We start from the raw sequence: 25402 nt of genomic DNA, 5'->3' as shown, positions 1-25402 counted from the left end.
TGTCTTGACTTGAGCATGGCGACGTTCGTGCTCAGCTCACTCACGGCCGGTCCCATCTCACTCTCAGCTCAAACTCGGGGAAAAATACTAATTCGCTTAGGTAAACACTGATTGATAATTGCAAATGTTTCTAGACAAGTTGTACCTGATATCACGGTCGGTGTCAACCTGGATCGTCAGCCTTTCACGTTCGGATAAGCGCTGGCTCTGCTCTACACGATAAATTTGCCAATTCCAAACAACATCACACCGTCCGTGTATTACTACACGGCGAGCAAAAAAGGACTTGCGCAACTCTTCAATTCCTCAGCATCGCTACACGTACACAACTTACAGCGCGGCGCAGCGCATGACGACCCATCCACTATGCACTAACTAGTGTCACCACTTGTGTCTCACACGTACACGTACAAAACCACGTGTATGATACGCGGCGATAGGCGAAAGACAGTGTGTAAGAATCTTGTGTGATTAATTTGGTCAAACTGCTCTAAAGCGAGTAAATGTCTGATTGTTTCCCAACGTGCAAGAAATAGTAGATTTGTATACGACTGTTAGTTACGAAGAACACAGCATGGTTAAAAAAGGACACCCACGTAAGTTGTTTTTTGTTCTTATCTCAATGTTTGTTTGTGTTTTTTTTTTTGTTTTTTTTTTTGCGAATGATGCTGTAACGTCTTAGTCCCACTCCTTCATATATGTGATGTGTTCTCAATTCTATCGACTCTGTAGTAGAGTCTTCTTCTTCCTGTTCTGTAGGACAGGCATGTTGTTGTGGACGTGTTATAAATGTATTATGAACAATCTATAGACTAAATGTTATGTATAGATCTAGTCTTTAACTATAGAAGGGAAAAAAGCCCTAGATCTATACCAAGAGGCTTTAATGTGAACCGAAGCCGAAGGCAATATGAAAAATATGAGTAAATATGTTTAAGACTGGTCCTTTTTGTTGTATTGTGCGTGTTGGTGAAAGTTTGAGATGCTTAAGTTATTCTGTAAAAATGGAAGGTAAAGTTTATGCTTTTCTTCCTTTCCTTCAAATTAGTCGGCAAGTGGCAAAATCTTGAAATTGGTCCCACCGCAGTGCGCGTGCGCGTGCACCCGTGTGTTAGCAAGCAAGATTATGTACGTAGATTGTCTAGGTTTAGGTTTGGGGTGAGGTTAGGCTTAGGGGTTAGGTTTAGGTTAGGGTTGTATTTATGTGAAAATTGACCGCTAAATTAGTCGAGGGACATTAGGAAGTCCTTCCGAGGCCGAGAATAAAATGTTGAAGAACAAGGGAAAAAAACGGGAGAAAGGGAGGAGGAAAGATGCTATGCTGTGGAAATCGGCCCCGCCGCTGTATTAATCTCGCGTAAACGCCGTTTGGTGGGGCCGCATTCACGAATATTATTATACTGTGGAAGAAAGCCCCACCGCCATGCTTATCTACCGATGAACGCCACATGGTGGGGCTGAATTCACGAGTATAAACAGGTGAGCCGCCATAGTATTAGTATGGACACGCAGTTGTGGGGCCTATTTCACGAGTATGCCCAGCAAGTTCCTCTTGGGACAGCCACCAAAAACTAAATTAGTAAATGGACTCGCTACCCTACCCCATCACTTGCCATGCCAAATGTGCATGTGTGCGTGCATTTGTGTGTGTAAAGCCAAGGTGTAAAGTTTAAGGGTAGGGTAGTGTAGAGCGAGTGCCAAATCAAATGCAGTGTCATAATTGGGATGGCTGTCACATGATCCCAAAGGAACTCTCTCCAATTAATCTTCTAATCATTCCTAGGGATTTCTTGGACTCCAGTTGGAGATACAGCTACAGCTGTGTGCATACACTTGTCACTGGATACAGACTCGGAGCTGAACTCAAGTGTTAAGTTTACTGTTCAGAAAATACAACACAAATTCACCACCTGTAAAAGTTTCAGAGCTAAAAGGGGGGAAAAATTATAGGAAAAACAGTAATGTTTTTATTTGTTAAATTGGCAAAATGGTTTTAAAGAGAATTAATAATAATAATAAGTTACAATCGACATAAATGAATGCAAAATGCCATAAAATTAAACAACAATCAAACAAGTGTTACTAATACTATTAATACAAGGCTTAGAATTCAAAGAATAGTTCTTGTAATAACTATAGAGATATGTATAAACCAATGGGAACTCCAAATCATGCAGGTGCTGTGGTAACATGTAAAATCAGAATGTCTGATGTGACAGTGATTTTCTTTAGTTTGTGTCAAACAGTTAGCCTGTGTTTCCAGTCATAGATGTTTCATGATGTACATGTAGTCTAGTATTTGTCCTGTTTCTTTTGAAGGTGGAGAAATGTTTGCACATCAAAATTTTGTTGTGTAATATGTTTAATTCAAAAAGCTACTCAGTAAAATTATGATTGTGTTGAAGCAAATGAGCCGCAGGCTGCTGTAAGCGACGTCTGATGACTTTACACTGCATAATATATACATGTACATATGAAACAGTCACATTTTTCTTGAAGAAACTCAATTCTATTATCGTTTAACTGCTCTCTGTTTTATTTCACTACTTTCATCAATTTCCTGTAGGTCGATTTCACTCTTTTTGAATTGTACTGAAAAATATGTATGATGAAAGATTTTTGATATGGCATAAATGCTTTATTGCCTATTTCCTTTCAATTTTTCATTTCAGGTAAAATGAAGAGCAAGCGAATGACTTGCAAACTGAAGTACAAGATTGCTAAGAAGGTTAGTCTTTTGTTTTATAAGTACTGTAGAGAGAAAATTTCCTTTTACTTTTTGCTTTACCTGTGTTTGACTTAAACTTAAATCGATTGTATTTGTGGCTGTTCTTTGTATTTTAAGCTTAGGGAGTTTTTTGTGAATTGTATAAAAGCACATCCAACATGCATTAAAAAAACAAACAAACATTGTATAAAATTATGCAGATTTTTTATTTTTTTTTTCTAAATGTGGTAAATCCCATAATTCTGGTGTGAAAGAAGGATGGATGGAAATTTGTCATTCTCACAAACTTATCCTGACCTTTTGAATTTCATTTTCATAAAGCTGTATGATTTATGCTTTTTGGCTCAGTGAAAATTAGATTTTTGAATGAATTGCTAGAAATTGAATGAAAGAAAATTTGGAGAGATGACAGTTGCAATTTTTTTTTTTAAAGTCATGTATTATGTTTTTACATTTAACTGTGCATTATCAAGTATATCAAGAGTTTGTGCAGTACAGACTATTTCTATTACTTGTGCGATAACAAGGTCAAACAGCATAATAAGAAGGTGAAGAGAGAGGAGAAGAAGAAGGGAAAGACACGCCCAAAGAAGGACCCTGGAATCCCCAACCTGGCTCCATTTAAAGAGGCCATCCTAAAAGAGGCAGAAGACAGAAAACACAAGGTAATGTCTTTTTCTATTTCTTTCATCATCATTTAGTGTTTTGGTATGTATATTGCACTGTGAAAAAAACAACAATCAATCAGTAATGATAGCATGAAAATGCCCTGTATTTCAGCAAGGAGGAGCTCATCTCGTCAAGCTTTTAATGATTTGTATACAGTGTATTATGAATATTATTACTTTTATTGGCTATCTTTGCAAATCATACACAATGTTTTAGTAATCACACAATGTTCGTATTATTGGTTAGTCTGACTTCAGTGTTGCATTTGTGGATACGATTTATTTTTATGCCTCCGCCACGAAGTGGTGCCGGAGGCATTATTTGATAATACTTCTTATGATAATACATGTAATTTTTATTGCACCAAATCCACTCTGTAGAGTGCTCCGGGGCATTGTATACTATTGAAAATGATGATCTATGCAAAACATTTTTGATAGGAGTTTTCTTACAGGTAGCAGAGAAAAATATTTCATCTTCAATGATGATAAAATTCCATACAGCCTCATATACTTACCATGATGTGAAAAAGGGTGGTCACTAGAGAAGTGAAAAAATAAATGCATTTCTACTGATAAACTTCATATCTTCATCATCTAATTATGATGGAATAATTATCTAATGTTGCACACAGGCAGAAGAAGAGAAGAAGCGACAGAAAGAGTTGCGACAACAGGAACATCTCAAAAATAGAAAGTTGAGTCAACTCCAGAAGGATGCAGAGAGAAGACAAAAGGAGTTTGAGCGAAAGGTAATGGCCATGACCTCAAAAATGAAATTTTGCTTTTGTTCTTTCAATCCTGATATATTACAAAATACTTGTTGGATTTGGGATGAAGAAATATTAGATCCCTTTTCATTCATTCATCACGAAGGGCAGGGTGCTAACCCGGTGAAGTGGTCCACCTACCTACCCAGACAAGAACAGCAAGCGAATGATGCCATCCACTCATGGTTTGCCCGTGGTGACTAGCTATAATCAGCAAACCATATCAACAAGGCACATTGTGCCATACAAAAAAGAAGGAGGGTACATCCATTCAATATTTGATCTTATTCTGTTACAGTGAACAAATGCTTTCAAAATGGGTAATTTTGATGTCACTCATGTGGCATATATACAGTAATATTGTATCTTTAAACTTTATCGTGCAAAATGTACCACACATCAATTTTTTAGCTCGTCTCCGCTTTTCATTCAGTGCAAGTTCAGTAGCTGATAGCAACCAGGAAATATGGATGTATGCCTTTTAAGATGCCACATGTTGCTCTAATGGGACACAAGAGAATCTTTTATAAAGTGCTGGAAAAGTTCAGGCAAACAAATAAAAAAAAAAAAAACAACTACAGCTTAAAGACAAGACTTGCACATATTGTGGCAAGTGTGTATATTGTGTATACCACACCACCATTAAAGCTTTGCAAAATGTGCACTAGTGGAGTCCTACAATGTCATATCTTTGTAAGTGGTTGTTTTGACGTAGAGGTAAGACATTTTCGGTCAGATTAAAAGCTTCTGATTGTAGTGTGTTCAATGTGGGAGACTATTTCACTGACTACAAAGTAAGGAGAAATAGACTATCTCTCAAACCACTTTAGAACTGTTACCCCTCTATTCCAACATTTCTTGTGGCAGAGTGAGGGTGTCAAGCCAAAGGGCGGCAGTGCTCCCGCACAGGACGTCGAGAGCTTGCGCAAGGCCTACTACAAGGAGTTCAAGAAGGTGTTGGAGGCTTCGGACGTCATCGTGGAGGTCCTGGATGCCAGGGATCCCATCGGGTCCAGGTGTGTCCAGCTGGAGCAGGCAGTAATGGCTTCGGGGACCAACAAGAAGCTTGTTCTCCTGCTCAACAAAATAGGTGTGGAGCATATTTCTGAAGTAGTTTATGCGTGTGACGGGAGCATACTTTCAGAGCTATTCATATCTAAAGTAGTGGGCCCTTTGTGTTAGAAGCAGTGTGTAAGAGTCTAAAATCTAATATTTTCAGCTAGTAAAAAAACGTACAACTGATTTTGTAGAAGTAGCAGTATAGATACATGTTCCATAGTAAGCAAGGCAAGCAAACAAGGTATTATGGGTACTGTCAGGCAAGGACTTTCTGTCTGCTTGATGACAAATGCACCGTCCATGAACCCATGTAACTACTGTATTTATCTCAAAATTTCCCTTTGACTCTACACAGGACAATATTTTGTAGGGTTGATGCTCTGTAACGATACATCACTCAATACAATGGATGTAACATAGAGCGATATACCACTGGCTCCTGCATGCTCCCATTTCAACCATGCATGCAGCTAATGATTTTGAAGCAACTACAGTTGACATCATGCAGCTCAAAATTCCCTGTGTCGCTGAAAGTATGTAACTCAAAAGTGATCAAACCTAGTGAAATAACCTTTCTAAAAGTAATATTTGTCATATTTCTAAAATCTGGAACCTAAGAAACAAGGTCTGTATGAGAAGTGTGCAGAAATCTATGATTTTAGACTTTAATTCAGAATTGTGATGCTCAACAGTTTGTCTGTAATCGCATTATGATCTTGACACTGCATGTTTAAGATGTTGTTTACTTGAAATCCTCTTCAGATTTGGTTCCTCGACAAATTGTGGAGAAGTGGCTGAAACATCTGAGAAACGAGTTCCCAGCTGTAGCATTCAAGGCCACGACACAGACACAGAAGTCAAACCTGGTGAGCTTTAATCTGGGCTGTGATGAGTGGGAAGAGAAAGAACATGGTTCGTGTAGTCAATTTAAATGTGTGTTTGCTCTGATGAATCCTTTGCTGTGTTTGTTTGTGTTCACGGACTGATGCAGAGTATCTGTAATTAAGTATGGAATACATGATGCATTGATTCATGAAAGGCGTCCCATTGTAATCGCCACTTGTTTCTTCCTCATAAGCCCTGCCCAAATGCCCAAACCAAAGCCCAACCAAAACGCTAAAACCAAAAGCCTAGCAAAAAGTCAGTGTCTGTATAAGATCAAAATCTGTGTGTGTGTGTCTACATTGTATTACCTTGTAAAGAAGAATCTTAATTTTAGACATTTTCAGAGTGATTGCATAGCTCAAATTGTATGTAGTTTGAATCTCACACCCTTTTTATACGGTTTCATTGTAGTGATCATGGTTAGCCACTTTGGTTCTCTTCTAAAGCTGAGTTTATCATTTACTGCACCCTCTTGAGTCAGCCAATATTGCTCTTCAACTTCATTTCAATGACTACGTCAAGATATCAGATACAGTTTTAGAATGCATTGCTCAGTCCCACATATCTATTCTGATGTAATGTGGTGGGGGGAGAGAAGCAACACACAGTTCATCTGACTGGCAAGTTACCTGCAGTGGCATAATTAAATGTGTCAGATACATCAATGTGTATTTACATGTTTAAGATGGTACATAGAATTGCATGTGGAGATGCGACCATATGTAGTACGGTATTCTATGTAGTGTTCACATCAGCCAATAAGTGATCTCATGAGGGATTTATGAAGAATATTAGAAGAGGTCCAGAGATCTACAGTGAATGCTGTGAATCTGTTTGAAAGCTCAGATGTATTTCTCTTTTATGTTGTATATCCTTTCACAGTCCCAGTCAAAGGTTCCGGTGTCGGTGTCATCCTCAGACCTGCTGCAGTCCAGTCAGTGCCTTGGGGCTGATGCTCTTCTCAAGCTCCTCGGCAACTACTGCAGGAACGCCGACATCAAAACCTCCATCACTGTGGGCATCGTAGGTAAGGGCAAATCGTAGAAGTTATCTGGCGTCTTCTGACCCTTCGTTTGCTTTGAGTGCCGATGGCACAGAAAATCCCATCGGCATTGTACACATTATCCAAAATCCCTCACAATTTAGCATTCAAAGTGAGTCAAATCAAATTTTTGAATGTACAAACAGGTTTGCATCCTTGATTTCAATGAATATAGTGTAAAAGAATGTCTTCCTTTCCAACTCAACACAGCAGGCACGTTTCATTTCAGATCACAACTGACTGTAACATGACATTAATTTAAGCTACATTTCTGCTGTTTTTTTTTTTTTTTTTTTTTTTTTTTTGAATGTCAATCCATGTTTACAAATGGAGGTACGAATAATGTAGGACCTATCTACTGCAGTATCAAGTGACATTGATGAGCTGGCTGTGACCAAGTGGACAATATCAAAAGTAGATTTGAGATAATTTGTGATGTGAAAAAGTTGCAATTACTATTGCAGCATACTAGAAACAATATTCTGTGAGTGCTTAGATCTTTCCAGTGGTAACTGCAATTGTGGCAGTCTGCAGTGATTGTAAACACCTCGTGAAATGGAACCTAGAATTGGTGATACAATGATCCTCTCCCACTGTCACAGGTTTTCCAAACGTCGGGAAGAGCAGTGTCATCAACAGCCTGAAGAGGAGCAGGGTGTGCACCGTGGGATCCATGCCAGGAGTGACAAAGTATGTCGGTATTATCGTTTCTCTTCATATGTATCATTGGGAGCAGTTCTGTGAGTCAGGCTTATGCTTGTGCCGGTGCTGATGGTGGTTATTGTGATAGCGGCAGTAATGGTATTAGAGTTGGGTGTTGGTAGTAATGGGATGATGGTGGTGGTGGTGATGATGGTGATGGTAATAGTGGGAGGTAGTAGTGGTGGTAGTGGTGGTGGTGATGATGGTAATGGTAATAGTGGGAGTTAGAAGTGGGGGTAGTGATAGTGGTGGTGATGGTGGTGGTGGCAGCGATGGTGATGGTGATGATGGTAATGGTAGTAGTGGGAGGTAGCTGATGTAGCATGTTTTAATCATCACCTACAAGTTGAATAGTTTTGCAGTTCATCGACAAAGAAATTGTGTGGACACCTATCATATTGTGTTTGTTGTTGTTTTCTTGTCTAATTCCAGAGCCAAGCAAGAGGTGCAACTGGCCAAGAACATCAAACTACTGGACTGCCCTGGTGTTGTCATGGCAACTGGAAACAGCGAAACTGCCATGGTTTTGAGAAATTGTGTCAAAGTAAGACCCTTCTGAATTATGCTTTTGCTTAATGCTGATGCAACTACATTCCCTTTTTAAGGTTAATTATTGTCAAGCACATTCTGAAGGAGGACCATGTTCTTTTTGTGTATGTGTATACCAAAAGGGAACCAATTCTGATGCAAATGCTGCAGTAGCTGCCATCTCAGAGGGAGGAAACAAGTGGTCAGATTTGCTTCAATTCCTTTGTCACCAGCTTTACTGCAGAGGTGATTAGGTACAGTGTTCTATAATGAACATGGTTATAATAGAGTTCTCGTCATAACGAAGTCAAAATTCCTGTCCAAAATGTATCATTTCTATTTCTTTATATACTGGTACTGTAATTTTCAATATAACAAAGGAAAACTGCTGGTCCCAAGGTCTTCATTATAACAGGAGTTGCCTGTATTTCTCAATTGTTTGTGGGACAGATTGAGACGGTGTCTGACCCCGTCACCCCCGTGGAAGCCATCTTGAAGAGGTGCAACAAGCAGTCACTCATGATCCACTACTCCATCGCCGACTTCCGCACCACGGCAGAGTTCCTCTCGCTCTTGGCGCGGCGGTTCGGCAAGCTGAAGAAGGGAGGCGTGGCCGATGTGGAGGGCGCAGCCAGATCAGTTCTACAAGACTGGAACAGGTGACTACTGTGTGGAGCTGGAGTGAAGGCTTAATTTTGGATCGCTCTTTCCTGCCATGAATTTGCTCTTGGGGAACATATATATCCATTACGTAGATATTTATATTATGTAGCCAAGGGGTGAATCATTATGGTAATGCAATTTACCTGAATATTACCTCAAAACACATTTATGCAGACACATTTATGCTGAATATTACCTCAAAACACATTTATGCAGACTATTTTTTATGAATTCTTTATTGATACATGATGTGAATACAACTTGATGTCGAGGTATGTTTTAGGAAATGCAAAATCAACAAAATGGAAAGAAAATTGTTAAGTTTTTAATCCATTGAAGTGCATGTGTGACTTGATTCCTGACATGTTTTAACACATTGTTACTAGCAAATGAATAGTGCAATCATTAGTGGTCTCCAATTCCTTACCTCATCTTTCTTATATCATAGTTACAAGTGACGTTGCAAAGAATGGTACCAGCCTGTTCATATGTGCCATACTGAAGACAGGATGTAACCTGTGATTGAAATATTGGCTTTAATGATAAGATATGGATGAACTGAAATATTCAGGAAATGGAATGCTTACAAGCTCAGGGAATGGGGGGGGGGGGGGGGGGGTTAGTGCTGGGATCTCATAAGAGCCAACTAGGGGATTGGGGAATGTGTATTAGGGTGAGAGTGTTATGCTCTTACAGAGCATCCAAAGAATGACAGTGCTTTCGGTTTTTCATGACTTGAGAAGGGGAATTCTATGATGTCATCAAAACATTCAACCTGGATCAATCAATTGTTCCTTCCTTGATGACATCACTGTTCCTTCGTGCAGTGGGAAGATCACATACTTCACACATCCTCCAGAACAGCACAGCTTGCCAAGTCACTTAGACGCTGCCATTGTCACTCAGCTGGGCAAGGAGTTTGATGTTGCCTCGCTGATCAAGGAGGATGAAAAGATGCTGAAAGGTAATTGTTTGTTTGTTTGTTTGTGTGTGTGTTATTCTTAATTTCGCAGTTTTGCGAGCGACTCTTTGTCATTTTTCTATAGAAATAGGCAAAAGTATTAACCGAGTGCTTTGGACAGTTCAATTATCAGTCATCAGGAATACATCAGAGATGCATTACAATTGCATTACAATTGCATGTGTATGGAATGCCGTCAGAGCCATGGAACAAATCCAGAGTTTGATTTTATTTAAGCCTCGCATGCAGCTTGATACTTACAGCTATGCAATCATTTTTGTGCATTTTATCTGGAGGACAGAATGAAGATAGATTAGTTTGTGAGTATTTGATAGACATGCTAGTGCCAGTTATGGTGCAGAGTACACCATTTCTTCCATGGAAAATATTAATCTTCTCATCACTTAGGGCCATGTTGTGTTTATGTAGAGATGTAATGAATGGATGTTTTGCAGTGATGTACTGTTAGCTGTGTACTCCAAATTTTCATGATGGACTCATTTTGCAGGATTGAAGGCAAAGTCTGGCGGTGCCGAAATGGAGGTTGAGACGGTGGGCCAGGTGGATGGAGTGGTGAATGACATTGACTTAGAGTCTGGCCAGGGGGCGGAGCAGGAGGAGGAGGAGGAGCAAGATGAAGAGGAAGCGGACATGGATGGGGATGAGGAGGACGAGGAGGAGGATGAAGAAGAGGAAGATGACATGGAAAAAGATGATGAGGAGGAAGAGGAGAGTGAGGTAAGATTTGGGTGTTTTTTTCACACGAGTCTCGCTTTCAGGAGAGACATAAAGGAGAGCCATGCCATCATAATATTCCTTCTGTCTTCATGCTGTCTACATTTTGATCTTGACAGCCACATCTTTGTACATGCCATTTGAATATGTACACCATGCTATGGATGAGGTCTGAGTGTGTGATCTTACATTGTGTATTTATAGTGTTGTCGTGACTATTATGATGTCATAAAAGAAATGAAAGTGTGTATGCAATGAAGCAAGACATATTTGTTGTCGTGTCGTGAGGTGTGATGTATGGTCAAAGTGTGATAGAGCAACAGTCAGATGAATCTTTTGGCAAAATCTGATGAAGTCGGCATGAAATGTTGGGTAGTACCCTGAAGTTGATCTGTTTGTGTTCGACAGCAAGAAGCAGTGGACTAAGTTTATTGACTGTTTTTATATTTAATGTGTACAAAATGTAGCTGTTGTATCATGGAAGAGTACATGTTTAGACTTGGAAAAATCTGGTGGTGTTCAGGCATAACGAAGGCTAAATTCTGTAATTAAGCAGTTGTGCTTTAGACTCCAGTTTAGTAGAACTGTGTGTACACAGATTCATCAATCCTCAACACATCTGTGATATTTCATTATATATATCTAGTTTCCTAGATATACATCTCTTTACCTATTTGTCTAGCTGTCACTCTATTGATTTACCCGGTATTCGCTTATTGTTTATGTGCATATTTTCATGTTCATCTTTTCTTATTGGTATAAATTATGTCAAATATTTACTCTTTTGTATCTCTGTCCGCCAGCTGAAGGAGGTGACAGTGTCCCTGCCGTCGTCCAAGTCCAGTCCGGCCAAGAGCAGGGCCGCATCCCTTCCCAGCAAGCGTAGGTCCAAACTGGCCAAGGTGGACACGAATTCCTCGCTGGGCAACCAGCAGCTCAACAAGGTCTCCAAGCTTGCCTTCAAGAAGATGCTGAAGAAGAGGAAACGATCAGGTATCCACCTTTCTCTGCCGCCTTCTTTTCTGAATGCACCTCTGATTCAAATGCATCTCACGTGCCTCACTTTAAAATCAATAATCACTCTTCAAGCACCATAATGACTTTTGAACAAATTTTCTGTCCCTTCCCGAGCTTGATGTGAGAAAAGAACACTGCCTTGCGTAGTGACATGGTGATGCTTGCTTTGCAGGCAGATGGTTGATGCACTAGCTTCCAGAAACCTTTCCAAAAATAGCATGTAGAAACATGGCAGAAAGCAATCAATCATTTGCTTGTCATTGGAAGCTGAACAGTTTGTCGGTTCAAGTGATGGACTATTGATTGTGAAGCAAAGTAAAACCACCATGCTTGAGGGGTTTTTATAGTCTACTCAGCTGCAAATGGAGTCTCAGTGTAGCTGATTGGGAGAAAAAAATGAAGAAACTCCATTTCATGTTTAAATCGACATATACATTGTAAATATAGCAATATTATACAAATGTAACAGATGACATTTCATTAGATAGTATGAAAATTTATTTATTCATTCATTCGAGCATTGGTTTTTCTTTCTTCCCTCTCATTCCTCAGACAAACTGGCCACCAACCTGTCCGATGAACTCAACCAGGCGTTCGATTTCTTCAAGTCGGGACGAGGGGACAGTGATGATGACGACAGTTACAGCTTCAAGAAGGACTTCTTCTGAGGCCTTTCAACTCCTGTCGCCAAAAGACGTTTAACAATTTTACTCATTTGAGGTCGCCCTCATCTTATGGGGAGAACCTGACTCATTGTGGCCATTAACCACCAACAGACCAAAGTTGCATCAAGAAGTCGGTGCGTTTGTGCTACAAGACCTTAACACATCTTTTGTGAGAGAGGAGACCGACAGAAGAGTGTTCTTTGAAGTGAATTCTCAGCAAGTCATCAACCAAGATATGGAAGACGTTGACTGTGGACATCTCCTGCTCAAACATTTGTCTCCATTCATTGTCCACACAACCTCTATTCTGAGCAAGTCAAAACTTAGTTGCAATGAACATCAGCCGACTAGCCAATGCAGAAGTAACCAGAATGAAAGGCCTGCTTGCATCCTGTGATACTAATTGGTATTTCCCTCATTTATCCATGCCCAAAATGATTTCTTTGCAGTGCAGTGGAACCTCGTTATAACAGAATCAGATATAACGAGATACCCGCTATAACATAATTTTTCAGGTCCCATTCCTTTTTTTATATTCTTTGTTTTTATCTCTGATACAAAGAGATACCCAATATAATGAGGATATTTTAGTGGTCTCAAACAGCTTGTTATTACAAGCTTGCCATGTATTAACTGGTAACCATTTCATCAAGATTTTAATGAAATTTAGTCTCTCAGAGTAGTGTAATGTGTGGTAGAATTTTCACAAAATTCCTTTGACAATATATTAGGGTAATATGATTGCAAGTTTTCTTTGAGAGAGAAACAAAAATATGTAAGCATTTTGAATTTTAGTAGCAGCAACTTAACTTGTTAAGTTTTACGTTTTGATTTAAAAAAAAAAAAGTTTGTCCATTGTTTACTAAAGTTCTTAAACTCTTCTCAATATGTTCAGTGTCAGTTGTTTCACGTTACATCCCAGCAGTGCAGCAAATTGAATTCAGAGTTTTATGTATGTGTCTGGAGTTCTTCCTGTCACTCAGTCCTATTTACCCTGGTAAAATTCAGGGGAACCCCCGTTACGGGGTTCTTCATTTTAATGGGTTGAATTCAGCAGTCCAAATTTTCCAGAACTGTATCTACAAGTATTATGTGTACTTGATGTCTTTTTTTAGTATGTTTACAACGAGGTACCAATTATTATAAGGTAGAAATGGGGGTCCCAGCAACCTTACTTTAACAGGGTTTCCCTGTGTATCTGTACGTACTAGTGCAGCTATAATAATGCAGCACACTGTACATATAGGCAAATGGGGGCAGTATGACAGTTGAGGTGCCACAATGGCCCGTCAGGGCTTTATCAAGCAGGAGTAAATCTGTGATATCCATATACATCCAATTTGTCAACCAATTCTTCCAGCCTAGCTAACAAAATGGCATGTCTTTGGTAGGGCAACTGTTATTAATTCATTGATTTATTTATGTACAGTTGAGCCTCTCTTATCTGGCCTCCCTTTATCCAGATCTCTCTATTATACGGAGGCAATCTCGCCGTGATTTTTTTTTTTTTGATAATTACGGGAGGAAAGGGGGATTCCCAACTCCTTGAGAACTCCTACACAAACACACATGAATTACATATTACTTCCAACATTAACATACACCTCTATTTTGGGGTCTGTTACTGAGTGTAACAATGAAAAGGTTGCAGTATACACATTACTACATGTGGTACTACAATGGGCTACATCAGTACATGTGTATGTATATGTACATGTATAAAGCATTGAGTCTCCCGTATCCGGCCAAATCCCTTATCCGGATGAGCCCCGGTCCCGACTTGTCCGGATACGAGAGGTTCAACTGTATATTTATTTGCCTGTCAATTTTTTTTTAATTCATATGTATATCTATCTCTCTCTCTTTTTTTTTTTTTGGGGGGGGGGTGGGGATGATCCTGACACACTCGTGTTATAGAGTTGTTGGCAAGAGTGTATGCCAAATCTGTAGGCCTACATCGGCTCAAGTAGCCTCATGCCGACTTTTGGGATGTATTTCCTTGGGGTTTGGCAGACAAGATATATTTTGTAGCTTGTATCTGTGACTTATTTTTGCACCCCTTTTCCTAGTTGATGACATGCCTGACAGGGCTTGTTTTAAAAAAGGAAAAAAGAAAGTACTGGTGCAGTACTTGATAGCACTTGTGTTGGAACAAGGATATACAATTTGTAATGGCACATACAACTGTGTAAACTTTCACTTGATGTATATTATGAGCTCGCTACAGGGCCCCCACCACCCTCCGCCCCCCCCCCCACTCCACCGCATTGTCTTCATGGTACCTAACAAGCCAACCAATTACTTCACAGAAATAGATCAAACGTGTTTGTGTTCAGTAAATACTGCACGTACAAACCTTTGGGAATTCAGCACTGTTATAACTAACATACCTTGCTAGGAGATAAAATCCACTCCAAAGTTAAAATGCCTAGCGACAGGCTGCAATAGTAATGAACTTTGTCTTATGTGTGCGGATGCACTGTGAATTCTGGAAATAATCGCTGTACGCATGTAGGTTGCTAAGGACAGAATATATTTTCCTCCCCCAAATTATGATGGATTATTATTTTAAACTGTGATTTGCCACATATGAAGAACTGCTCACTTTGTTTCATATTGTAACAGGAATACATGGCAACTTTATGTGAATACATAGACATGACTATGTTTAAAATTAAAGATGAGCTGTATATCCTAAATGTGTTGAAATGTGTATTGCACTTCATCATGTGGTATATTCAATCAAACTGAAGTACACTGTAAAAAGGCACATAAAAAGGCATATGCGTGTGCTAGTTACGAAAACAGTAAATGTTTAAAATCGTGGTAAGTGATGAAGCTTCTGTGTTTCCATCCATCTTGAGGCAAAAATTGTCATTAAAGGCCACTCTGTAAGACAACAGGTGGAGGCCCCTTGTGCTAGTGTTTTAAAAGTGTTGACACGCAATGTGTTTTGTTACAGCGTACTTGTCACCTGTTAATATTCTATGAACTGGTCCAGTTTGTGTTCTCTTCACATTTTGGATACAGCAAATCCATGTAGGGTACTGTATACGCCAAATATTTCGCAAGGTTTTTATTTCGTCAATTCCACGAGTCAGGTGCTATTCGCGAAATTAAAGACACGCGAAAATAATGACTCTAATCCCAATATGAATGTGATGCACACGTATACATTTCTCAGTTCAGTACAGAACTCCACGATCACAAATTTAACCACTCGCGAAATTATCTGGAAGTCCCGATTTGCAAAAATTTAGACTCGCTAAATATATGGCATATACAGTAATCATATTTGATGTTCATATTCTCCCAAGCTGCTCAATATTTCAAAATCTTTTTTTTTTTTCTGCTTTTTTTTCTCCCTTGGTGCCCAAGAAGAAATGATGGGAAACACTTTGCATGGCTGTGGGATGAAAGAAAAATGTCAGGTGTGACTTTGTTCAAAATGTGATGTATCATTAAAAGACCCTCTTTATTGTACTTTAAAACTGGAAAATGTAATATATATATCTATCTATATCTATGTATATTTCTGTATGTATGTGTATAGATATATATATATATATATATATATACTCCTAGATGGGTCATTTGGAAGACATTTCCATTTGTTTTATATGCAAATTTATTATTACATGTTCAATGGCAGTTTACGCAATGGAGACACGAAAATTGTCTCCTTAATGACCAGTTGTCTCCCTAATGAAGACACTTCCCCCCAATATGTCTCCCTAAGGTGCCAACTAGGGATATATATATATATATACATATATATATATATACATATATATATATATACATATATATATATATACATATATATATATATATATATATATATATATATATACATACATATACATACATATATATATATATATATATATATATATATATATATATATATATATATAATATACTGTATAAACATGACTAAAGACTGAATAACAACAATGAATAATGTGAGCATTTATGATAAATCTATGCACATATTTATTTTGCAGTATAACTGTATCAATACTATTTCCCAAACACACAAAACAAGGGCAATACATGGGTACTCTCAGATCGTGACACCCAAGTACTCGACGTCTCTTTTTTTTTTAAAGGGAACAATCACTGAAAACCCACATATCCTCTCATTACAGACTTCCAATGACAGTTTAACTACATTACTATTATTCCATGAAATGTCCACAGATAACATACGCATTGACATTAACCTGTCATCATACACATATAGTAAATGTGTGCGCACAACGACGTGCTATGTGAGGTCCATTGAACAGGGGTGCCATATTTATGTCTGCAGTGGTAATACTTTTTTCTCTCGTCCCACACATATATTATATTGTTGGTGTAGACCTATAGTGTTGAGGCAGTCATATGAAAGCATTTTTTGTGTCCTCTCTTCTTTGCTTTTTCGGCTTCCACCTTACATGGAAAACAATCTGCAAGAAATCTACCACCAATGTGGATGTGTAAACACAAAGAATATGAACTGCAATGTTCTTGTTTTGCCCAACACATTTTACACCAGATGTTGTATTGAATCTTCCTCTCAGATACTTGCTCTGGTAACAACATTTTTTTTTTTTTTAGGTGTGAACCTTTCTGGCAACTCTCTGGGCTTTTTCCATACATTGAAGTGGGTCAGATGGTATACTCGTGACTTGCAGATTACAAGAAAATGCCGCCTAGACATCCCAACCCAATTTGAACTTCAATACTTCACATGGTACAGCAGATTAGATACAGGCTCAACATCTGATATATCAATTTCCACACTTGTTTTAGATTTGCATTTGCACTTATTAAGTTATTTTGAATTTTCACCAAAGTTACAAGGTTTTCATGCACTTTTATACATACACCCACATACAACATCTTTCTCCTCTTGGACAAATCTGAGTACAACTTTTCAAGACTTAGTAGTTTGAAGTGCTAATAAATATTACATCTGACATTATTAATTGGCTGAAATCAAGGAGGATCACAATATGACAAAAATAGTATCTGTATAATGTCATTAGCTTTACCAATAATAATAAAATCAATAAGAAAGAAATACTGTACGAGCTGAAATTTTCGCGTACAGATATTTTCGCGAATTGCTACTAGGAGAACATTTTCACGTGTAATTAATTTCGCGGTTGCAAGGTCTAACTGTGCTTATCTGTTGCACGTTGTTATTTTCGCGTGTTGTTATTTTCGCGGTTCAAAGGCAATTCGCGAAATTCGCGAAAATAAAACCACCGCGAAAATTTCAGCTCGTACAGTATACAGTTTTCCTGTACTTCATTTTACAACCCATCACAATAAAGTTTGACCAAAGAAGGAAAAGCAGTCACTGAAAATCGCATACAAATTCATTTAATGACTGCATGAAAGAAGCTCTAATCAAAACCACATTCTCGTTCTACGCCTATTCACTTGCCACCATCAAGCAAATATGTAACATCATGTGTGTATATATATGCAACATTCCACTGTATGTACAACTTTGAGGATTGTAGGACTAACATATACATTGTGTAGGTATTTATATATGTACATGACAAGAATTCTAATTAAAAAAAAAAATATGCAAGCATTTGGTAGCAGAGTTGATGCTGTAAGGAAGGCACTGCGAAACGAAATTTTTCTCAAGCTGAACACAATTTCACACATCCTGCTTAACAAATGCGCTCTACGAAGACCTGCAGACACAATGCAATTACCTACTCAACTATTCAAGAAAAGCTCACAAATACATTTTTCCACAGTACCATCTTTTCAAAGGGTTTGCAGTTCCCGTCTTCACAGTAAAAAAAACACGGTACCGCAAAGACATGATTAAAGAGAAATAAGTTATGAAGTATATCTTTGTAGTCAAATCCATAACCTGTGTCAGAAGCGCAAGCAATACTGTTCTTTATGTCCGATTTAACAAACAGTACGTGGAGTTGTAATAATGATTAATCTGTTCACTGAGAGCCAAGCAAAAAGAACAAACACAACAGAAAAAAGAATCACAAATCCTACAAAGCTGAAGTTTCCAGGTGGCGTAAAAGCAAACAAAAAGAAGATATTTCAAATATATTTCACACCTGCATAATACTTGCGGTTGAAAGAGCACATCATTTATAGCAGAAAAAGAAGGTGTAATATTGCATGTCCTCAAATAGCTTGACAACATAATAAATGCCCGATTCTTTTAAGGCCACTGAATTTAATCCTTCAACTCAAGGATCTGCAGAAGCAGGTCAAGAGGTCAACAATCCAGTGAGCTGTGCTGAGTAATAGATTCTGGCACATTCTTGTTCAATGGTGATGTTTTGTACTGAAGACTGATTAATTCTTACTTTCTTTGTATAACATTGGCAATGGCTCTCCACAACCTTGTAACAATAACTTGGTCTGCAATTTAAATCAATCAGCTTCAGAGATACTACACACTGTACCTTTGGTCTTTAAAATGCAGCTGTAAATAGTATCTCCTTGGTATGTTAAATATAAGACTTCAGCAAAACAGATTATTACTAAATTTTGTCCGTTAGGATGGCAGTTCCTGTTAATCTTGTGCAGGCCATTGTAGGCAGTAGGCAAAATTTCATAACATGACAGACTCTGGTATCAGAGAACAGTTCAGGTCAAAGTTCAGGTCAGACTACTGACGGGCCAACCTGTTTTGATATCTGATGTTGGGTTTCTTATTAATCTTATCAATAGATTTTTTTTTTATTACATTGTGCTGGATAGTTGGCCAAATGAAGAAGAAGAAAAAGAAGAAGAAGAAAAAGAAGAAGAAGAAAAAGAAGAAGAAAAAGAAGAAGAAGAAAAAGAAGAAAAAGAAAAAGGAGAAAAAGAAGAAGAAGAAAAAGAAGAAGAAGATGAAGAAGAAAAAGGAGCAGCATCTATACTGACATCACACAGCGTCAAGTTATTTTTTATAGTACTTGCACAAAAAGACCTCTCTACACATTGACAAAATAATAGAAGCAATGGTTTCCTCATGTATCTATGTAACCCAAGTCAGGAGTGTGGGCCAAACCAATCGACATATGTACATTATTTCCACTTATTGCAAATACAGAGTGGTATAAAATCAAAAAAGAAAACAAACCTGATTCTTATATGTGTCATGCAAACACCAGTGTATGTTTGGAGTAACATGTTTGCACATATGGTTGATTCTCAACAAATTATTTTCTCTCGGCTTTCCAATTATTTTTATCTTGTAGTTTTTGCCATGATTAATTACACACTATCTGATAAGTGTTCAATCATTACCACATGCATGTCTGAAAGCCTTGGTATAAATTACGTGTACGGTCACATTTAAACCTCTGTTGTCTTTATACATGAAATTACTGCAGGCAAGTCACAGACACATATCAGCATTCAACATTTACCAATGACAAGTTGCACAAACTTGCATGAAACCCTTTCAGGGCTATTAGCTCAAAATGCCCTACAGACTGTATGCAAACAAGATGTCGCTGGCACTGACAGAGCTAATCATTACTCTCTTGCACATGTGGGCTAAAGGCCTGTTTTCACGGGGCTCGTGAAGGATTTGTGACGGATGTGAATGCTAAAAAAAAGGCAAAGTCCAACATTCATAATTTAGGCTGCAAATGATTTCTGAACGAGAGCGAGGGTTAGGAAGCATCGACAATTGTTAGCACGCTTCATTTTTAGTTTGGCGGGAATTTACAAATTTTTTGAAAATTCTTTGGAATATTTCCGGCATCCTAAGTCATGACATGCTTGCGATCTGGTCTCAAAAATGTGCTACAAGCGTTGTTCTATGCACAAAACCTGCTCAAGACATGTGCGATGCCTACAAAATCTTCATAAAACTCTAAACAAATCCTGACAGTTCAGAGAAATCCTCACACGTCTCACAAAATTAGTGCAGTCCATCCTATCACTTCTTAATCTTTCCCAGAACTGGTAGAACACTCCTTGAGACATTCTCATGAGCTTTTGTTGCAATGTTCACAGGTAAATCTGCACCAAAAAACATCTGATCTGCTGGGTGTATATGAAGCACATGACCGAGGTGTCCGATTGGTTTACAGCTCCACTGTTGGGACACATTTGGCAAAAAACTTCTTTGAATAATGGACCCCTCCATTTTTTCAATATTGGCATCCTTTGAAAATAATTCCTGTGGCCCGTCAAAACAGGCCTTAAGAGTCACAAATGAGTGTGTGTGAGCATGTCTGTGCGTGCACATGTGAGTTTGTGCGCCGTTTGTCTGACTTTATGTGAGCATAGGAATGTGTGCATTTACGGACGTAAGTATGTGGCTTGATAATGTAGGCTGCACCGCAGAGAACTGTGTATGTTGCCTTTGAGTATAACATTTATGATTTCTGCAGTACCTGACACACACATAGCTGTTCACACAACTCATGAGCATTTCGCTCTATACATTATACATACCCATAAAATTGCGTCTCATTGTCAAGATGGCAATCCATCGATTTTCTTCCGTAATTCTTCATGTTTGTGTTTCTCTACAAAGCCAGATATTGCAAATGAACGTTTCACCTGCATGATTCGCTCACAAAGAAATGAAAAACTTACAAATATACATCAAAGATTCAAGATGGCCTATGTTGATATGATCACTTCGAGGGTGTCGCTCCAATAAAGTTAGAACTCCATCTTGCTTCCTGGTATCTATGAGACCCGAAATCATGAACTCATGGCCTGCTCTGGCTGGTAATCAATGATTTCCTTGTAGACGCGGTCTGCACAAAATCAAGACAGAAATCAGATTTCATTACATTTCCTTTTTATTTCTTTGTTTCTGCATTTTTACATCAAATGGACTCATACTTACTTTGGAAAATGAATAATACGTACTTACATATAACAGTATATATATTTCGGAACAAACTTACATGCTTATGTCAAAATCTTCATAAAAAAAATAAACGATTTGAATACTTTTTTATGTTGACAAAATACTGCTGATGATTGCTTTAAACAATCACATGATCATGATGGTGGTCTCTTGAACAAAAACAAGGATTTTACACGTGTCTACATTTTGACAGTCTATCACTCGTTGCATGTAACAACACATGCACATAAGCACATACATATACGTAAAGGATGAACCATATGGTCTGGAGAGTAATGAAGTGTAGATTATTAAGGTCATTTTCACTGTATTGATTTGAATAGCATCTGTAAGTTATGATCACATTTTGTTTTTGCTTTTTTTTTTCCCCACAGACATGCTTGGCGGAGAATCAGCAATGAAGAGAGGGGTCATGGAAATTCAATGGGGATGGAGGGATAGTCAGAAAGGAATGGATATGGAAAGGGTGCCAGAATTGGAGGATGGATCATGTAGGACGGATGGATGGATGAATGAATGAAGGAGTTGATGGATGGATGGATGGACGCATGGACAGATATGAGAGGAGAAACAGGTGATAGGAAAGGGGTGGGCACAGAGATATGGATGGAGGGATGGTAAGAGAGGAATGGCTACGGAAAAGATGCAAGACTTGGAAGAGGGATCATGATGGATGGATGGATGGATGGATGGATGGATGGATGGATGAATGGATGGATGAATGAAGGGTGGATGGATAGACAGATATGAGGAGAGAAATATGTGATAGTAAAAGATGTTAATGGAAAAGAATGAATGTATGGATAGATGGATGGATGGTTAAATGGGTAGAAATAAGTGAATGTAGATTAGAGGATGCTGGAAAGGTGGGATCTGTGACTAGGGCGAGATGGCCATGAGTTGAAAAAACAAGGTACGTTAAAAATTGTGAACAATTGACTCTGTCACATATTTCATTTTTTCTTTATGGTGTAATCTAACTCTTAATCAAAATCTTGAAATAAGAATGCACCTCATCAATGTCAAAAATAACTTTTTGTATTTTTGGCCTGCATAGGCAAAACAATACTTGCTTTGGGGCTGGATAAACTCCTTAAAGGTAGGGGATACCTTTTACAGACCTCCCAAAATGCAGCAAAACATTAAATATGAACCTCAGGGGACTTGTTTAGGCCACTGCTGAGAAATTTGGAAGTCAACAGTTATCTACAATGTGAATAATGCACAAAACTCAACTACTCAGTAGTTCTGTGTGTCAGCCACACTTAAGCCTTTTTGTTGCAGTCTTCTGTATTTTTTTATCTATAAACACAAATCTAAAAGTATAAGAGCTGATGTAATAACATATAGAGTGTGTGGCAAGAATGTATATAGAAATGTTTGTAAGTTTTGATGAACTTTCTTCACAAAATATACATGATGGACACACATGCAGTGCATGGGTCTGCAAAGGTAGCCTAGTAATGTACTGGAATTTACGGTGAGCCCCGAAAAAAAATTCAATTCAAAATCTAACGGTCAATAAAAATGTACTACATGTTACCTTCCACTTTCAATACTTTATGGGAGTTTCTAAAATGACACTCTCTTCAACATACCACTGTATTTATACAACTCTTCATTTAAGGCATGCAAATGGGATTCCCTACCTTTAAAATTTCAGTAGGAAAGTTTAACTTCAATTACATTGTAGTTGTAAATATTGTAAATGTACAGTATGTTATGGTTCTATGTTGAAATCGATGCTAGCTGATACAAAATTTAGCCACATCAACATAGTTGTTGATGAAGACTTTCGTTGTTCTGCCGTAGCAATAGCCTGGCAAGGTTCATACAGTGAAAAGACGTATGGTTTGATTTATTAAAATCGTTCCAAAAATAAGGGCTCTGGTAAAGTTCAATTTGCATTCAAGATGTTATTGACACTGTTAGTCCTACTAAGGTAACATGAAATAGTAAACAAAAACAGAAAAAAAAAAAGAGCTGTACATTTGTAAAACTTTACACTAAATTTAATGGAAAAGAAGATGAAAAAGATAGATGACCATGAAAAGGGGGTCAACTTTTGGAAATGATAGCAGTTTACAGGTGAGAGGACATATTTGGTAGGAGGGTAGGTGGAGAATGAGAAGGAGGAGAAGGAAGAGAAGGAGAACGAAGAGGAGGAGGAAAACTTTCAACCTTTGATTCATCCACGACTCACCCTTCCACTCTTCTATCGTGATGTCACTGTACTCGGGGCCGTCGTCGAACATCGGAGCCGTCGGCTCATCATCTGGGTCGTGGTACTTGGCCAGGTACGGATGAGTGAGAGCCTGTGCTGCACTTAATCTGGCATTAGTGAAAAAAAACAACAACCAAGTGATAATGTGGGAAATACAAACAATGGGCATCAAAACGACCTGCTGCAAAATATTTCCAAACCACACACAAGTCAATCCTAGCATCTGGACTTGAGATGAATGAAATTTGCGAGGAGACCCAACTTTATTGTAACTATTTTCACTTCACTGATATGGAGAAATGGCTTGAATACAAAATCAGGAAGATCTCAAATTACAACTATTTCATGGCTGGTAACATGGCCCTCTCTTCAAAAATACACAGTTAATGCATTTCGTTGTTAGGATTCCTTTCACAAAAGCTGCATATGAAAAGGAGCCTTCTTGGTTCCCTCCTGTAGTTAGTGAAGAGTGGACTGATATAATGCTTCACATCTAAACAAACTGTATATGCCATATATTTAGCTAGTCCAATTTTTTTTTGCCAATCAGGAGTTACCTATACCTTCACGCACGGTTAAATTCACAATTGTGGAATATATTGTAATTGTGTGAAATGATCAGTCGGTCTGATGAAGCATCACAGAGAGGATGTGAAACATCGCTACTCAGTCCAGTTGACTAGATTTACTGATACAGTTCATAAGATATTTTACCTGGATGACTGAGAACTTTCACAGACAATTGTGGAATATTATAAAGTATCATTACGCACCTTATGCATGTACAGTGTACTGCATACCAGTACACATTCAGTGAATGTGTGCACTTCACATTCATGTCAGGATCAGAATTAATATTTCCACAAGGTTTTACATTTAAGAATAGCAACTGACATGTGAAATTTGCACCAATAAAAACCATGCGAAATACATGGCTTAATTAACCCTAACTAGGCCGGGCTATTTAGGTAGATCATAGAGCCTGGGGGGGGGGGGGGGGGGCCTCCCAGGCCCCCCCCCTCCAGATCTCGGCTGTCGACCGCACGATTGCGACGAAAATTGGCACACACATTGCCTATGATGTAATCTAAAGTACTACGAAGTTAGATTTAAAAAAAAAATTGTCATTTATGCTAAATTATGCTAATTTATGCATAATGATGCATGAAATCAGACAATTTGGTATAAATCACTAAATAAAGCTCGAAATGGGCACATATTTTGATGTAAATATTCTTTTTAGTGTCCTAAGCAAATATAAGAGAAAAAAATTGAGCCATCCGAAAAAATTTCTTAAGTATTTTATTGTTTTTTTAATTTCTTATGTATTTCTTTGTTTTTTCGACTTTATGTTTTTCATTGTTTTTTCGATGAAACTTGTCCGCGACATTGTTCCAAACAAGAAAATATGTTATTAGTTGATTTTAATCAATAAAACCCCAAAATAATCATGCTTTTATGAAATTTGACTGTAAGCACAGTTTCCATTGAAATTGTACACGAATTCACGTTTTTGAGCAATTTTTGGTCTTACATGCATGTACATATTTATGCGAAACTTCAGGAACCGCGCGCCTGGGCATCGCAAATTCGGTGTCAAAAGATGCGGGAGACTCGACAGAAAAAAGTCATGAAACGTTGCGGCAATAGCTTTTCACGTTGGCGATACATCGCGCGGAACGTCGAGGGGGGGCCTCTGAGGGCCCCCCCCGGCCTAGTTAGGGTTAAACATTATATCACACTGACAGAAAACAACATTGGCACAACTGTGTAGAATTACAGATCACCAGCGAGCTAATCAAAGTGAACAAATGGGGTCCACAAGGCTCCTTAAGGGATGATTTACTTTTGGTTGAGATGGGGGATTTAGATTTGAACTTTTTGTGAGATAA

The 25402-nt window shown here is 38.3% G+C and overlaps 2 protein-coding genes across 2 annotated transcripts in view; one reads left to right on the top strand and one right to left on the bottom strand.

Annotated features, from left to right (window-relative positions):
• Positions 1–511: 511 nt before the first annotated feature.
• LOC140239536 (guanine nucleotide-binding protein-like 3 homolog) lies at positions 512–13212 on the top strand. Its single transcript, XM_072319374.1, has 14 exons — positions 512–596; positions 2673–2728; positions 3256–3393; positions 4032–4148; positions 5034–5256; positions 5988–6091; positions 6993–7137; positions 7755–7842; positions 8287–8398; positions 8833–9041; positions 9873–10009; positions 10515–10744; positions 11545–11734; positions 12311–13212. Exons 1-14 carry the CDS (start codon positions 575–577, stop codon positions 12424–12426), a joined length of 1887 nt encoding a protein of 628 aa, XP_072175475.1. The 5' UTR covers positions 512–574; the 3' UTR covers positions 12427–13212.
• A 6170-nt stretch (positions 13213–19382) lies between these two features.
• LOC140239518 (mitogen-activated protein kinase 14B-like) overlaps positions 19383–25402 on the bottom strand; it is a 48372-nt gene continuing 42352 nt past the window's right edge. The window contains exons 9-10 of the mRNA XM_072319354.1: positions 23490–23617; positions 19383–21170 (exon numbers count right to left, since the gene is read on the bottom strand). Coding sequence (XP_072175455.1) covers positions 21115–21170; positions 23490–23617 — 184 coding nt within the window. The 3' untranslated portion in view covers positions 19383–21114. The remainder of the gene's footprint in view (positions 21171–23489; positions 23618–25402) is intronic.

This window comes from Diadema setosum, chromosome 2, assembly GCF_964275005.1.
Source record: "Diadema setosum chromosome 2, eeDiaSeto1, whole genome shotgun sequence".
NCBI lineage: Eukaryota > Metazoa > Echinodermata > Echinoidea > Diadematoida > Diadematidae > Diadema > Diadema setosum.
This window is presented reverse-complemented; position numbering and strand designations above follow the sequence as displayed.